Below are 16,120 nucleotides of genomic sequence, written 5' to 3'. Positions count from 1 at the left end.
ACAGGGAGAGGGGATGTGAGCAGAGGACATGAAGAGCAAAACCCTCCGAAGTTGTTGGAAAGCTCAAAACCGAGGCTCGGAGCTTGTGGGAACTGCAGGCCGTGGTTCATGAGGAGCCCCGGGCTCTGCCCACCGCCCTGACGACCTGGCTCTCTGTGGCTCTGGAGGAATCTCCAGAGAGAGGGCAGCTGCAGGACCGACAAGTGGGCCCCCAGGAGGGCTGGGGCCTGGGGAGCCCATGCCTGGCTCAGGTTCAGAAAGAGCCCCTCCTGGCAAATGTGTGAGGGGTGGGCTCCTCTAGCTAGAGGTGGCAGACCCAGGGGACTCACCCATTGGGCGGCAACTGGACCCTCACTCTCCCTCCGTCCTGGATTCCGGGACCCTGTGATACAGCGACAGTCATCGTAATCTAACCATCACTGCCGTTGCTGCGGTGGTCTCAGGGGGAGACAGAAGCCCCAGGCTGGAGATCAGGGCAGTTGGGCAGGCAGGAAGCATTCTGAGCCAGCGCCCGGGATCAAGCCCCATTAAACGCCCATTAGTAGTTCACCTCTCTCAGCCGCCTGCAGCCCCCTCTCTGCCTAGCCGTCTTCCATTTCCTGGCGACACGCACTGAGCACCTACTGTGTGCAGGCCCTGCACCCACCAAAGTGACAGATGTGCTCCTGCCCGTGGACCTCCCTCAGGTGGAGAGCGACCTGACTCTCATTAAGGGCAGAAGGCAGCAGTGATCTGGAGGGTTAGGGCCACCCTTGACGAGAGAATGAGGCCACATTCCCCACTGTCCACCTCTGTCTCTGTCTGTCGTCTCCTGTGTCTCTCCCCGTCTCTCTGTCTCGGGGTCTGGGCCTCTTCCCCGTCCTTAACCCCCTCCCCACTCGACTCTCCCCTCCCCCCCGCCGCGGAGGCCGGCAGGGGGCGCTGCGGGGCGGCCTCGGGGCCCGGGGAGGCGGGGCGGGCGGCGGCCGCGTCGGGACCGGCCGCGATGGGACCGGAGGCGGCGCGGGCGGCGGCGGCGGCGCAGACAAAGGCGCGGGCGGTGCGGAGGGCGGCGCGGAGGGCGCGGGCCCCGGAGCCAGCGAGCGAGCGGGGCGCCGGGCTGCGGGGAGTCGGCGCCGGGGGCCCACCCGACTCGCGCCCGGACACTCGCTGGGCGCCGAGCTGGCAGGGTGAGCCGGGCCAGCCGAGCCTGTGCGGGGGCGCGGGGGCCCTGAGGTTCTCGGGCCGGGGGGAGGGCGGGGGGGTCCCTGAAGTTCCGGACACAGAGGCTGGGGGCGGCTCGGCGAGCCCCGAAGTTCAGAGCTTCAGGGGGCGCGGGGGCCCCGAAGTTCCGGAGTCGGGGTCGGGGAGGGGACCGTGCGAGGGGTTCCCAAAGTTCCGGGCCCGGCGTTGGAGGAGGCTGCGAAGGTGTCTCCGAAGTTCTGAATCTGGGAGGCGGGGGCGGCACGAGGGCACCCCGAAATTCCCGACTTGGAGATGGAAGGGTGGCAGGGGGTCCCCGAAGTTTAGGAGTCGGGGACGGCGCGGAGGATCCTCGAAGTTCTGGACCTGGGGTTGGAGGAGACAGATAATGTGTCCCCGAAGTTCTGGACCTGGAGTCGGGGTGCGTCGCGGGGATCTTGGAAGTTCCAGGGTCGGGGGCTGCACTTCCTGAAGTTGGGGTACGCTCAGGGCGCCCCTCTCCTGACGCCGGTGGGGACTCAATCGTGACTGAATGTCAGGCCCCCGGGACTGGGGCGCATGGGGTGGGGCTTCGCCCCCGCACGCGATTGGGGACCCTCGGCACCGGGCGGGGTCGGGCCCTCCGGGAGCCCCGCCGCACCCGAAGCGCATGACTAGCTGGTGAGTAACTTTCGCCAAACGCCGCAAGTCGCGGCAGGAGCGTCCGTGCCGCCGGAAAGGCCTGAGTTCCTGGGACCCAGGACCCACCCCCAACCCCGCCGAAGCTGCCGCCCCACCCCCGCCCAGGGGCTCGGGTTTCAGACCCTGTGACCGGGACAGCAGCTGCCCAGGACAGGGCTGGGCCGGGGCCTTCCTTCCCCCGCTTTGCCTCCCCCTCCCCGAGGTCCCTCCTGGACCTAGGGTCCCACCCAGCCCCCATGGTGTCGAGACTGAGTGGTGACGGGCGTCTAGAGTGGGCACCAGGGTGGACCTATGTGGCTACATCTTGTCTTTTGAACTAGGCTGGAGGCGTCCTGGGCATTTGGACTTTGTCTCCAAGGTGTGCCTCTGCCCCAGATTGGAGGCTGAGGGGTCTCTCCGTGGGTCCACTGGGGGACTGGTTTCCCACTTGGTGCCTGGCCAGGCCCCACTTTTTGACGGAGGCCCTGGTTTGGGGAGTGATGGGCAAATGCGGCAGAAAGTAGGAGCTGGCCTTGGCCTCCTCTGCCCAGCTCCGAGACTGAGGGGGCTTCTCTGGGGTCCAGTGACCAGGATGAGGAGAGGTTTGCCTGGGGTGTCAGGGGCCCCCTGGCTCCTGCCCAGGGTGTGGGGCTGCCTCCAGATGGAGAGACACGGGGTCTTTACGTTCTGAGTGAGCGACTAACTCCTTCACCCTTTTCATTGAAGTTCTATGAATGGTGCTCCTGGTGGTGGGTCTTGAGGTCCGACTTGCATGGCCTCCCTCAGCCTGGCCTGTGGGGGACACTCACAGGCCCCCTCTCCCTCCAGAGGCGAAACCAGGAGCTTCTGCCATCCCTCTGGCTGCCCCTTGGAACCCAGCTCAACCTGACCAATGTCCACAGCCAGGTGAGCCCCCGCCTCCACCTGCTGGGCCCTGAGCCCCCTAGGTGGCGCCCGGCCCCACTGAGCACCCTCTCCCTGTGCAGGGAGCAGCCCATCTTCAGCACACGGGCGCATGTGTTCCAGATCGACCCGGCCACCAAGCGGAACTGGATCCCGGCGGGCAAGCACGCGCTCACCGTCTCCTACTTCTATGATGCCACCCGCAATGTCTACCGAATCATCAGCATCGGGGGTGCCAAGGTCCCGGCAGGGCCTGGGTGGGGCGGCAGGTGCCAGGGGTCCCGTGACAGGCTTGGGTATGGTCGCTACCTTGCTGTGTGCCAGGGGGAGCCCTGACCCTTTCTGGGCCTTATCTCTTCCTCCTGAAATAGTTCAGAGCAAGGACCTCCAAGGTGCTGATGCAAAGTGATACCCCAGGGGGGTTCATGTTCATTATTACCAGTCCCATCGACCTTGAACTTTGCTCCCCCCTCCCCAGGCCATCATCAACAGCACTGTCACCCCCAACATGACCTTTACCAAAACCTCCCAGAAGTTTGGGCAGTGGGCAGACAGTCGTGCCAACACTGTCTACGGCCTGGGCTTTGCTTCTGAGCAGCATCTCACCCAGGTGGGTCTCGGGGGTGTGTGGTGGGAGGGACAGGGCTGTGCCTGGGTCTTCTCCTGAATGCACTGGGGACTCTAGGAAGGGGCTGGGCCTCCATCTTCCGACCTGCAGAATGGGCATAGAGAATCAGACAAGCCAGAAGCCCCTTCCCCTCTCCCTGAGTCACGTCTCAGCTCTGCTGGCCACCTGCTCCATCTCAGGACACACCTTGCCCTCTCTGGGTGCCTGGGCTGGGCTGGGCGCTTCCCCACACACCCTGGCACTCCCTCCGCCATCGCCCCACCCTGTGTCCTCTCTAGACTTCGCTATGTCTCACCCACTGTCTCCCTGTGTGGCTGGCGCTCTGAGTCCTGCTGAGGTCATGATGATTTTCTTCTTTTCTCCTAGAAACTTTAGTTTTCTTTTCCCATTGGGATCTTGAGTTGATTTCTGTGAGTGGTATAAGATAGGAATGCTTTTTCCCTTGTGGGTATTCGTTGCTCTTGGGCCATTTTTTGAAAAGGTCATTTCCCCCCAGTTTGCACAAAAAAGTGGCTGGATGTCTGTGAATATTTTCTTTAAAAAATTATTTTCCAACGAAGGAAATTTACTTTAAAATGAAAAAAAGTGTCTCCTGCCCTACCTGGAACTGGAGCGGGTGGTAGACATAAACATCAGTGTGACAGAAATGAGGATCGGGTGTCACTTTCTCACTGGCTGTGGTGCCGCTCGGGCTCCGAGCCCACACCCTGCCTTCCCTCCATCCCAGAGGGGTGTTCACAGCGTGCAGGCCTTCCAGACGGAGCAGCGCCCAGCTGGGGCCCTCCTTGCTGGAATAGCCTGACTGAGAGGAAAAGGGATCTCTTTCTCAAGGTGGCTCAATGTCATGCACCTCTGTGGACATCCCATCCTGACACTGATACCGCTCTGCTCATTGGGGCGTCATTTTCCAAAGCTTCTTCCCATTTTTCCAGTTCATGAGAGGAGAAGATGCGCACAGTTCCTAAAGTTGCTTCCAAAGTGACAGTGCGGGATGGGGGTGTCCTGGGGGGGCCCTCGGGGAGGAGGCTGGGGGTTTGCTGACTGTCTGTTCCTGCCCCCCCTTCCTCAGTTTGCTGAGAAGTTCCAGGAAGTGAAGGAAGCAGCGAGGTTGGCCCGGGAGAAATCTCAGGATGGGGGGGAGCTCACCAGTCCGGCCCTGGGGCTCCCAGCCCACCAGGTCAGCACTCCCTGTCCCGTGGCGCCAGGCACTCAGCTGATATTGGGGGGTCCAGATGCTGTGCCAGTGCCCAGGACCAAATGCTCACAAATGACAACGTAAAACTAGACCATGGCAGGGACTATGGAGGAGGGCGGGGGGGCTGTGGGAGCGTGTCATAGGCGGTCTGGTGCGGCCTTGCGTCAGGGAAGGCCAGAAGACCAGCCTAGATGGTGGAATAGAGACCTGGAAGTTGAAATGGCTGAGTAGAGGGCTGAGTGAAGAACTGGCCCTGGGCGTTCTCTTCCATTCATGTATTCAGCATAATTGATTGACCACCGTCTGTGTGCCGGGCCCAGGGCTGGGCACAGGGCTTACAGAGATGAAAAAGTAGGCTGGCCCCTGCCCTCAGGGCTCCTGGTCTAGGCAGTGAGGTGGGTTCATAAAGAATTTGGCTGGTGGAAAGGGCTTCCCATCGGCATCTTAAGTGGATATTGACATGTGGCCCCAGGAAAGGGCACTGATGTTGGGGGATAGCAGGGGGGTGTCAGATTGCTCCCCCTTTGCAGATTTCAACTATCACAGTGGGTTTAGACCAGACTACATCAGGTTGGCTCCTGGGGGTGGTGAGAGGAGAAGCAGACAAGGTGGGGGGCAGAGCCTGAAACTCCGGCCCAGGGGCCATGGGGAGCCATGGAGGGTGGATGAGGAGGTGAGGGGCACACTTGGATCCCAGTGTCTTGGAGGACCTCCCTGTCCTCAGTCAGGACCCCGCTAACATCAGCCCTGACCCCCAACCGTGACCTAACTGGTTCTTGACTGAAGCCACTCCCACCGTGACCCCACTTCTGCCCACACCCTTAGGTGCCCCCTAGCCCCCTCGTCAGTGCCAACGGCCCCGGGGACGAGAAACTGTTCCGCAGCCAGAGCGCGGACGTCCCCGGCCCGGCAGAGCGAGAGCGGCTCAAGAAGATGCTGTCCGAGGGGTGAGGGGGGTAGGGCGGGGCAGGACGGAGGGCGGGGGAGGGGCTGCGAGGAGCCGCCGGGGTGGCACGGGCGGCGGATCTGCCTGGGGACCCGAGCCCCGGGAAGGGGAGGAGGCTGACCCCGTGGCTGACCACGTCCCCAAGGGCCGCCCCACCGCGCTTTCCGATTGTCACCCTGAGCTGGGACCGTGCGCCTGCTGGGACCCCGCCCCGGCAGCACCCCGCGTCCCCGGGGCCGCCCACCCCTGTCCCCGCGCTCTCCCGACCCCGCCCCCCGCCGCCGACCGTCGCGTCCCCGCAGCTCGGTGGGCGAGGTGCAGTGGGAGGCCGAGTTCTTCGCGCTGCAGGACAGCAACAACAAGTTGGCGGGCGCCCTGCGAGAGGCCAACGCGGCCGCCGCCCAGTGGAGGCAGCAGCTGGAGGCCCAGCGTGCAGAGGCCGAGCGGCTGCGGCAGCGGGTGAGGAGACCCGGCCCTCGCTGAGCCCCAGGTGGCCCTGGCCACAACGTGCCGGCACGTCCTCTGTGTCCTGAGTTCACCGACTGGCTGTGTGATCTCAGCCGGTCACTTTCCTGAGCCTCAGTTTCTTGCTCTGTGACATGGGTCTGAAATAATGCCAGCCTCAGAGGGTTGTCAGACCCTGAAGTCCTACCTGCCAGCGGTGGGGTGGTGGTCCCAACTGGAGGGGGTGAGTGAACAGGAGGCTGATTGCCCAGGGGTCAGGAGAGTGCAGGCTGGGGTGTCAGGTGCTGACTTTACTGTCTACACAGGTGGCTGAGCTGGAGGCCCAGGCAGCCACCGAGCCACCCTCAGGCAGCGAGAAGGAGGGGCCGGGCCAATCATTGGAGCAGCTGGAGGCCCTGGTGCAAACCAAGGACCAGGTGAGCACTGAGTGTGTGAGCGTGTCTGTAAGGGAGCTGGGACCCCCGGAACAGACCTTGGGAACTCTTCTCTTCCAGGAGATTCAGACACTGAAGAGCCAGACCAGTGGGCCCCGTGAGGCCCCGGACGCCACCGAGCGCGAGGAGACACAGCAGAAGGTGCAGGTGTGTGTGGTTGCCATGGGGTGGGGTGACCGCGCATGGGCAGCCAGGCCTGGGTGTGGGACAGACCTGGGATCGTTATGACTCCCTGAACCTCAGTTTCTTCACCTATAAACGAGGTTGGAAAGATACCTGCTTAAGGTTGGGAAGGATTGAGAAGACTAGGTGCATGGAAGGTCTGAGGCACAGCAGGCGGCTTGTAAGCTATGGTTGTTAGTACGATGTTTCATAGCCATCCGTTCATTCAATGAGCAATATTTGAGTCCCCGCTGAATCTGCATACTTGACCCCATCAAGTCTTCACACCTCCTCAGCCTGAGGTCAGGAGCCTGCATTTGAACCCAGGTCTGACTGGCCTGGCTTTTGCTGGAGATTTTATCTGAGAAACAATCGTGGGGCATGTGCTGTGAGTCCAGCAGGTGGAGATGTTAAATGATCTGGTGTGCCCAAAAGTGTCCAGGCGAGAGAGAAGTTGAGGAAATGTTTCTTATTGTCTCCTCAGTAGAGTGCACAGCATGTGCAAAGGCCCTGAGGTGGGGCACAAGTCAGTGTGTTCAAGGAACTGCAAGGAGGCTGGTGAGGCTAAGTTGGGATGACCAAGGAAAGGAGGGAGAGGGTGTGGATTTCATTTCAGCCTGATGGCTCACAGGAGGCTTTTGAGCAGAAGAGGGATGTGATTAGTACTATGCTATTCAGATTGGCCAGGGGGCTGGCGAATGTCTTGGGCAGAGGTGTCAGGGAGGAGGCCTGGAGACAGAAGGGACTTGGCCCAGAGTGGGAACTGTGGGGATGGCACTCAGACGCTGGACGCCCCAGGCAGCGTTGGTGACCCTTCAGACTTTGGGGCCCCCAACTCTGCCCACCCTCTCCCTGTTGCAGGACCTGGAGACCCGCAACGCAGAGCTGGAGCACCAGCTGCGGGCAATGGAGCGAAGCCTGGAGGAGGCACGGGCCGAGCGGGAGCGGGCGCGGGCCGAGGTGGGCCGGGCTGCACAGCTGCTGGACGTCAGGCTGTTCGAGCTGAGCGAGCTGCGAGAGGGCCTGGCCCGCCTGGCCGAGGGCGCGCCCTGAGCTGGGTGCTGGCCCCGTGGAGCCGGGCCGTGGGAGCTGGTGTTCCGCGAACGATTCCCGCCTGGGGTGCGGGCCGGGCCGCCGGCGGCACAGTGGGCCATTCGCCCTGGCAGGGACCGGGGGTGGACTCAGCCGGGAGGGCCTGGCCACGGCGCCCCAGCTGGCCCTGGCCACTCACGGCTCAGGGGCTGTTTTTGAGCTTTCCATTGTGTAGAATTTCTAGAATCCCCGGGGCGCGTGCTGGTGCCCAGATTACATTTGTAAGCCTGGCTGTGTGCGTGTGGTGTGTGGGCCCCTACCTACTCTCTTGGGTGTCCCTGAGCCGCCATCAATCCCTGTAGGGCTGGGCAAGCCACTTGCAGGTGAGGGGAGTGAGGCTGAGAGAGCCTGAGGGGTGTGCCCAGGCCACACAGCCAGGAGCCCGGCACTGCTGCCCCATCCCCTTGAGTTCAGCCCGTACTGTTTGGACTTAGGTGGCCCCTGGTTGAGCCCCCATTCACTGTGGCCACAAATCCCAAATGTGACCAGGAGAGTAGGCAGGGAAGTTCCTGGAACACGGCTGTGCTCATTGGGCCTGGGAGTGAGCTCAGCACCCCTCACAGCCACGTTTGGAGAGAGGTGCAGTTGCTTTGCCCGGGAAACAGGCCCAGAGATGGCTTCACCAACCCAAGGTCGCCTGGCAGGAACGGCCAGCACAGCAGTTCAAGGCTTTGGGCTTGGTGGGTGGGAATGGAGAACTGGGTGTGGGGTGGGGGACATGATGCTCTGGGGCGCTTGAGAAGCACAAGCAGCTGAACCCTCCCCTCCGGCCCCCACTCCCCGAGAGTCAGGTGGAGGAAGTCGAAAGACCCATTTATTGAGCACCTCCTGCAAGTGACACACCTTTGCTCGTGGGCCCTATGGCATGCCCCTGAGGTGACCCTGGGCCAGGGTCACTCTGTGGAATTGGGCCCAACCCCATAGCCAGCATTCGTTCCTCCCCTGCAGTCTGACCCCCGGCCAAGGCTCTGAGAAGGGGCCAGCTGGGGGCTGCACAATGTGGGTGTCCATGGGCTCCGCTGAGGGGGACTGTCTCCAAGGGGGGACCCTCTGAGCCTCAGCTCGATGAAGGAGTCCCAGGCTGGGCAGGTGGGAGCCATGTGGGCTCAGGCAGGGCCCTGGGTGGGTGCTGGGGCCGAGCGGGCCTCAGGCCGGGCCCCGGGTGGACGCCCCCTGTGGTCTGCCCTGCTGGCCTTCTGCCGCTGCAGGGCCTGCTCCACCTTCTCCTTGAAGCGCCGGTTCTTCTGCTTGATCTTGGCCAGTTCAGCCTTGCGCTTGGCCTCCAGGTCAGGGTCCTGGCATGGGGTGGACCGGGAGGGAGGAGGCTAAGCTGGTCACCCCGCTGGGGAACCCTGCCCACCCCATCCCCCGCCGGCTCAGCCCTCACCTTCCCCTCCAGGATCAGCTGCTTCCGCTTGTTGATCTCCTTCTTTTCACCAAAGTTGGCTGCTTCCAGTTTCTGGGGGGGAGGGAGAGGCTGTCACAGGGGTCCCCATCTTGAAGAGAGCACTCTGGGCCCCAAGGACCAGCTGGGCCTCGTGCCCAGCCCCTTCCCCGACACTCACAATCTCGCACTCCCTCCGCACCACGTTGACCTGTGTGAGAATCTGCAGCACATCGGCCTCCTTCACCGAGAACTCCTCCAGCTTCTTCTCTGTGGGGACAGCGGGGCCGGGGGGCAGGGGAGGACGGACATGAGAGGGACTTCAGCCATGTAGTGAGCTCCCCGTGTGGTGGGGCATGCAAGGCCAGCCGAAGTCATATCAGATAAGGGTCAGGTGGGCAAGCTCGGAGATTTCGGACCTGAGGAAGGTCTGAAGCTTCCTTAGACCGAAGGATGAAGTACTGCTCTTTCTTGTTGTCAGAACACTCTGACTGTGACGGGGGTACTTACTCCTTGGAAACAGTGGCCTTAAAGGCGGGTGTTTCTGGGTTCTAGGACAGGGCATGCAGTGATGGAGAGGCCCAGTCAGTAGTTCTGTCTTGGCCACACATTCAACCACCCGAGGGGGTTTTAACACGCCCAAGCCCAGGCCCCTCCCTGGAGCTCCCTCCCCTCCGGGACCAGCTGCACATCCCGGTCTGAGCACTCAGCGCCTCCCACCAGACGTGGCTTTCAGCTGCTGAGGGCCACTGTGGGACCTTCTGTTTTGATAACTGGGCAAAAGAAACTTCCTTTGGGGTTGTGTAGGAAGGAGAGTGCATTTTAGCCTGCTCGTGTGAGGCTAGGGGGCATCTCACCCAGAGGTGCCTGCCACCCCCACTCCCTACTCACTGATCTGCTCCTCGATGGCGTGTACCAGGTGGATGTCATACTGCGTCACCAGTGTGATGGCTTGTCCCTGCCGCCCTGTGGGGACACACCAGTTACTTTGTGTGTGCTGGAGGCTGGGGACAAGGGGCCAAGAAAGGCAGTCCTGACTGCTAGGCAGGTCAGGGCTCCTCTTGATTGAGGGGAGCAGAGGAATGCTCAGTGGGAAGGTGGGGGGAGGGGAAGGAAGCCCAGGGCATCAGGGCTCACCCCCTGCTGGACCTCGGCCTCACACAGGGGCTGATTTCCCTTTTTGGTGTGGCTGCCAGGGAGCCCAGGCTGAGTTATGTCAGCACGAAGCCCTGACAGGCCTCAGCCCAGATCTCTGCACACCAGTCTCCACTGTCCATATCTGTGATGGTGGCTGGTGCTGGGGCAGCCCTGACAGCTGACAACGCCCGTGACCCTTGCAGCAGCCCCAGACAGGTGTCAACGTTCTCGTCACCCATCGTTTGATGAAGTAATGGGGCCCAGAGAGCTGATGTGACCTGCCCAAGGTCACAGGGTAGGAGAGAAGGGCCAGGCCCAGCCCAGCCCCAGAAACCATCTCTCTCCCGACTCCAGGAGTGAGAGAATCTCACGAACCCCATGCCCTTCCCTGGTGGGCTAGGGAGCAGACAGAAAGATGTGTCCTTGGCCCCTGGCCAGGCTTACAGTGAGAGGTTGAACTTGGACACCAGATCCTACGGGGCAGCAGCAAACCTGCTAGGGCTCACACACCCACTTGCTGCCGGGCTCTGATTGGCAGCTTTGAGAGGCAAAGGGGGCTGGCATGAGCCAGCAGGGAGTGGTGGGGACTGGGGCAATGGGTACCATGTCCCCAGGGGATGTGCACGCTGCTCAGCTATCACAGCATAGGTTGTGCGGAGAAGCCAAAGCACCCACCTTTGCTTTTGAAAGGACAATTCCTGCAACTTGCAAATGCTGCCTCTAGGATTGCTCGTCTGTGGGCTGTATCTGCCCCATGTCCCACCAGCTTGTGACTTTGACTCCTCGTGGTGTGGGCTGGCTGGAGCGACAGGTGCCCAGAGGCCACCCTGCCCTGTCCACTCACCTGCACGGGCCGTCCGGCCGACTCGGTGGATGTAGATCTTCGGGAGCCCGGGGGTGTTGTGGTTGATGACCACCTGCACCGTGGGAATGTCCAGGCCCCTGGAGGCAGAGGCAGGTCAGCATCACCGCCCACATAGGGAAACCGAGGCTGGGACACACCCAAGGTCACTCAGCAGCAAAGCTGAGGTCGCCCAACTCTTGCCTGAGGCCAGCCTCCCACTTTGGCCCCTCTGGGGGTGCATCACGGGACCAGCACATGGGAGGGAGTAGCCGGGGGCGGCTCACCGGGAGGCCACGTCTGTCGCAATCAGGATCCGGTAGATGCTAGACTTGAACTTGGCCAGGGCGGCAAAGCGTTCTTTCTGTGCAGGATTGGGGAGAGAATTGGGGGGAGCTGGGGGTCAGGCAGCATCTCAGCAAATATTTGAGCACTTACTGTGTGAGGCCTGGGGACAAGGCGGAAGCCAGGACAGTCCCTGCCCTCACAGGGTTCACAGTCCAGTGAGGAAGACAACACGAGAAGACCAAACAGGGCAGACGGGGGGCAGGAAGAGAGAGGAGTCCCCGGGGGAGGCAGACGGGCCGCAGGGTCTCGGGGGCAGCCGACGCCTCACCTGCCTCATCGTGGAGTGCAGAGCCACAGCGGGGAAGCCGAATTTGCGCAGCATCATGCACAGGATCTGGCAGGTCCTGGCGGGAAGGATGTGCTGTCAGCCCCTCCAGTGCCCGGGTCCTGGGAAGGTGCCCCTGCCCTTGCCTACCCCTGAGACCCCAAGCAGGTGGCCCTGCACAGCTGGGGATGGAGAAGCAGGGGTGCGAGGTGTCCTGCCTGCTGACATCCTCTCTGCTGACCCCTCCCCTGGCCTAAGCCAATGAGAGTCGGCCCTACATCCAGACTTTTCTCTCCTGGTAGCCAGTTAGGAGGCCTCCTCCATGCAGTGTGGACTGCCCTTCTACCGCGCCCTGTGGTGGAAGAGCCTACAGCTTTTTGACATCCTCCCAAAAGCTTCAAAGGAGGAACCGACTCGAACTGGCTCTCGGAGCCCCTGGGATTGCAGAGACAACAGCCTGGGTGTTGGTGCTGGTGCACCAGGCCTCAGTGACACCCTAGACCACAGCAAACAGGTTGCTCCAAGGCCTTCCCAGCTGCTGCAGGAGTTACCTTGGGACAGCCCGAGGCCCCTAGCCCTTCTGGTTAAGGGCAGGGCTGGGGAACCCCAAATCCGGGCTCTGCCTTCAGGAAGAGTGACCTTGGCAAATCCCTCGAGCTCCCTGAGCAGCCTTGAGAGAATCCTCTGAAACCTCTGGTCTGAGCAGAGGCCCCAGAGCACCGAGACTGGCTGTGTGCCTCACACCTGCGACCTTGGCCCCCTCTCGGGCCTCCAGGAAGGGCTGGGGGGGGGGCGGGGCCTGAGCTCACTTGCACGTGTTGGTGAAGATGATGATGGACCAGTCCTGGTGCTCGTCCTGGAAGTTCTGGATCAGGTGGACCAGGTAGGCATCCTTAACCTTTTCAGGCACCAGCAGGTAGCGCTGGTCCAGCTGCTCCACTGTGCGCACCCTGGGGATAGGCGGGCCTCCGTTTCCCCTTCTGCTGAATGGGGCCAGTGCCCTGCCCTGCCCACGGCTAACAGCCTCGGTTAGGTAGACCTCCCACCCCCTGCCTGCTCTGCTCCCCTGACACGTGGCTGTGGACTTACGGGGCCTGAGCCTCCCAGAAGAAGGGCTGGTTGGTGGCCAGGCCCTGCAGTTCCCTGAGCGTGTCGGTCAGTGTGGCGCTGAAGAGCAGGGTCTGCCTGCGGGCTGGCACAGCTGCCAGGATGGCCTCCAGGTCGACGGTGAAGTCAGTGCAGCCCTGTTCCAACAGCCGGTCCGCCTCATCCAGCACCTGCAGCGGCGGTGGGGGGGGCAGGGATCAGGGGTCGGGTCTGGGGTGAGGGTGCCATCTGGGGCCTGGCCCATCTCTCCCGCCCTGGACGTGGGCCCGAACACTCTCCCTCTAGGCCTCAGAGGCCTGTTCTCTCACCCGTCACAGCTCCCACGTCACCTCCTCAGAGAGACCCTGCCCCCAACCATCTTCTCAGTACAGGTCCCCTCTTCTTGGTCCCTGAGCTGTCCTTGTCGCCGATCTTAACTCTCTACTGCATGGCCTGTGGCACACACATTTCCCAAATGGAGGAATCAGTGCCCCAGGCGGACTCACCAGGAAGCGGATCTTCTTTATGCTGAAGGTGCTGGAGCTGCGGAGGTGGTCGGCCAGGCGCCCCGGCGTGGCGATGACCACGTGTGGTTTCCGGGAGAGCTCCAGGGCCTGGGCCACCATGTCTGTGGGTGGAGGGCGAGAAGTGGGGCTGGGCAGGTCGTCTAAGCCTGCAGAGGCCCAGCTCAGAGCCTCCCCAAGCCCTCCATACCCATGCCGCCGACAATGATGCAGTCTTTCAGGCCTAGAGGCTTCCCCAGGACCCGGAACTGCTCTGCGATCTGGTAGGCCAGCTCCCTGTGGGTGTGAAGGGGCCGGGCTGGGTCAGAGAGAGGTTCTGTGCCTGCCTCCCATTCCCATGTCCGTCCCCAGGGCCTCCTGACTCACCCTCTCCTGTTCACACAGCCTCCAGGGCTCCTAGGCCCCTTTGGTCAAAAGCTCTGATGCTGAGTGTTGGAGGCCCACTGTGGCCCCTGCACCCTCACCAGGCCGGGCCCCAGAACAGCCCATGGCCCTGCCCCTGCCGGTCCTACCCAAACTGGCCTCTTCCCCTCCCACGTCCTCAGCAATGGCCTCAACACCACAGTCACCAGAGCCTCCCTGGGGCTGGTTAGTGTCCAAGTCCCCTCCTCTCTGCCTCTCAGCCCAGCTCCACCCAGGCCTCCCCTCAGCTCCCGTCCCCACTTTCTGGCCCCCCATCTTGCCCTTTCCTGCTCACACGCCTTCAGAACCAATTCTAACCTGGCCTTCAAGGCCCTTCTCAAGCTGGCTCTGAGATGCCCGGCCTGCAGGATCCTTTTTGTTCCCTGCGTCTCACACCTCTGCGTGAACACATTAGCAGGTCCCTCTGCCTAAAACATTTTTCCCAAATTTGTCTCTTTGAGAGACCCTTTCCATCCTTTAAGGCACCCCTTAATGAAGCCTTCCTTGACCCCCTTCCCAGGCCATGACCTCACAGCATATAGTGCCTGCCTCTTCGACGGCCATCACAGGACTTGTCATTTCAACTGCCACATGTGTCTGCCCAAGAACCAGAGATGTGCTACAGGCAGGCGTTGCTTAACGATGGGGACACATTCTAAGAAAGGCGTCGTTAGGCGATTTTGTCACTGTGCGAACATCACAGAGCGTGCCTATACAAATCTACATGGTGCAGCCTACTACACACCTAGGGTATGTGGTACTAATCTTACAGGACCCCTGCTATATATGCCGTACATCGTTGACCGAAACGTCGCTACACGGCACACGATGGTATTTCTTGGGCCATATGACTATCGATGGCTCCTTTCCGGCAGCGCTTGGCCTGAGTCAAGCCCTGTGCCAGCACTTTCTGCACAGCATCTTGTTTAATTCTGCAGCACCCCTAAGAGGTGGGCATGATTTCTGTCCCCATTTTGCACACAGGGAAAGTGTGGCTCAGAGAGGTAAGGTGCCTGCCTGAGAGAACACTGCTGGTTAACTCACCCAGGAGGCCTGTGAGGGCTCACCTGGTGGGTGTCAGGACGAGGCAGAAGATGCCGTAGGGATCCTCAGACAGCTTCTGCAAGATGGGCAGGACAAACGCAGCCGTCTTACCGCTGCCCGTCTTGGCACAGCCCAGGCAATCCCGACCTGGACAGAGGGCAAAGCAGCATCAACACACTTTAGGTGTAGACAGGTATTCCATCAGGTACAGGTGACAACAGCTGACATTCAATGAGCAGTTCCTGTACGCTCAGCACTGCCTATGCCCTTTCCACTCCAGACAAACTGACAATGTTCCATTGCGGGTACCTGACAAATTCTAGGAGGGAAGGCCGTTATCATCTGCATCTAACAGAAGGGGAAAATGAGTCTTAGAGATCTGCCCAGGGTACACAGCTGGTGGATAGCAGGCCGGACTGGAACCCTCGTCCATCCAACCCAAGATGCCTGCTACTAATCACTACCTCATTTTGACTCCCTCCAAGAGCATCTGAGCTTGGGGAACCTGGAATGCCCTTCCTCAATCTGCATTCTATGCTCCCTGTTTATTCTCCCATCTTTGGTAATTCAATCCTTCAACTTGTCACCTCCTAGGCTTCTTGAGGGCCACTCTGTAATGGCAAATTAGGTGGGGCTGGAGGAGTGGGAAGAAGAGCAGTCACGGGACCAGAGTCCTGGATTTGCCCAGCAATGTTGACAGCCTCACTTTTCATTTGTAAAATGAAGGCCAGTAGCGCAAACGCTACTAAATTTTCCCAGTACTATCGATTAGTCATTCATCAAATCCTCGCTGTGTTCTTAGGCCATGAATGTGTCAGAGATTACATCATTTGTACGAGGACACACAGCCTGAAAGCCAACACTGCTCAGTCTGCCTCCGGAACCTAGGCTCGCCCGTAAAGCCCAAGTATGCCCCTCGCCTCACAGGACCGGCGTGGGCAAAGGGATGACAGGCGACAGGAGCGGAGATGCCTCCTGGGGAAGAGGCCGGACCACACTCACCCTCAAGGATGGCGGGGATGCAGCCGAGCTGTACGGGCGTGGGCTGCTTCAAACCCAGCTGCCGACACTGTTCCACGAGCCACGATGACAGCCCGAGCTCCGCGAAGCCTGCCATCCTCGCCGCCAGCCCCGTGTGAGCCTCCGTGTGTAGCCGCGCTTCCGGCGCGTGCCGATGACGTCACGAACCCTTCCCACTTATTGGATCCGCCTCCTGTGTGACCCCGCCCTCTCAGCAGCTCACTCCGCCATTCCCAGCCTCGACCGCGTCTTTCCCCTGTTTCCCCGAATCCCGTCGGCTCGCAGTATCGAATCAAACTATAATTCCCGAGATGCCCTGCGAGACGCACTTGCGCCTCTCGTTCCTGTACTCCCATTTAGGAGTCTCCCATTGGTTCATCGCCAGGCTGGAAGGGGTAAACT

General features: G+C 61.3%; 2 protein-coding genes across 4 annotated transcripts; one reads left to right on the top strand and one right to left on the bottom strand.

Annotated features, from left to right (window-relative positions):
- Positions 1-1,026: 1,026 nt before the first annotated feature.
- Positions 1,027-7,897, top strand: HOMER3 (homer scaffold protein 3). 3 transcript variants are annotated; one of them, XM_023625527.2, is made up of 10 exons: positions 1,027-1,169; positions 2,671-2,748; positions 2,829-2,985; positions 3,224-3,355; positions 4,443-4,550; positions 5,394-5,515; positions 5,817-5,973; positions 6,285-6,395; positions 6,474-6,560; positions 7,437-7,897. In XM_023625527.2, exons 2-10 carry the CDS (start codon positions 2,735-2,737, stop codon positions 7,626-7,628), a joined length of 1,080 nt encoding a protein of 359 aa, XP_023481295.1. In that variant the 5' UTR covers positions 1,027-1,169; positions 2,671-2,734; the 3' UTR covers positions 7,629-7,897. The 3 variants fall into 3 exon arrangements, with proteins under 3 accessions (XP_023481295.1, XP_023481297.1, XP_023481296.1); XM_023625529.2 differs by lacking the exon at positions 1,027-1,169 and adding an exon at positions 1,238-1,603; XM_023625528.2 differs by lacking the exon at positions 1,027-1,169 and adding an exon at positions 1,863-2,221.
- A 564-nt stretch (positions 7,898-8,461) lies between these two features.
- Positions 8,462-16,019, bottom strand: DDX49 (DEAD-box helicase 49). The gene is made up of 13 exons (XM_001503405.6): positions 15,701-16,019; positions 14,722-14,845; positions 13,443-13,528; positions 13,235-13,356; positions 12,732-12,919; positions 12,452-12,592; positions 11,646-11,721; positions 11,317-11,393; positions 11,033-11,130; positions 9,943-10,017; positions 9,233-9,321; positions 9,055-9,126; positions 8,462-8,962 (listed from the first exon to the last, which is right to left on the bottom strand). The coding sequence occupies exons 1-13, from the start codon at positions 15,813-15,815 to the stop codon at positions 8,774-8,776; spliced, it is 1,452 nt and encodes a 483-aa protein (XP_001503455.1). The 5' UTR covers positions 15,816-16,019; the 3' UTR covers positions 8,462-8,773.
- Positions 16,020-16,120: the final 101 nt, after the last annotated feature.

The sequence above is a fragment of the Equus caballus genome, chromosome 21 (genome assembly GCF_041296265.1).
Source record: "Equus caballus isolate H_3958 breed thoroughbred chromosome 21, TB-T2T, whole genome shotgun sequence".
Lineage (NCBI taxonomy): Eukaryota > Metazoa > Chordata > Mammalia > Perissodactyla > Equidae > Equus > Equus caballus.
The sequence above is the reverse complement of the archived record's forward strand: the minus strand, read 5'-3'. Positions and strand labels throughout refer to the sequence as shown.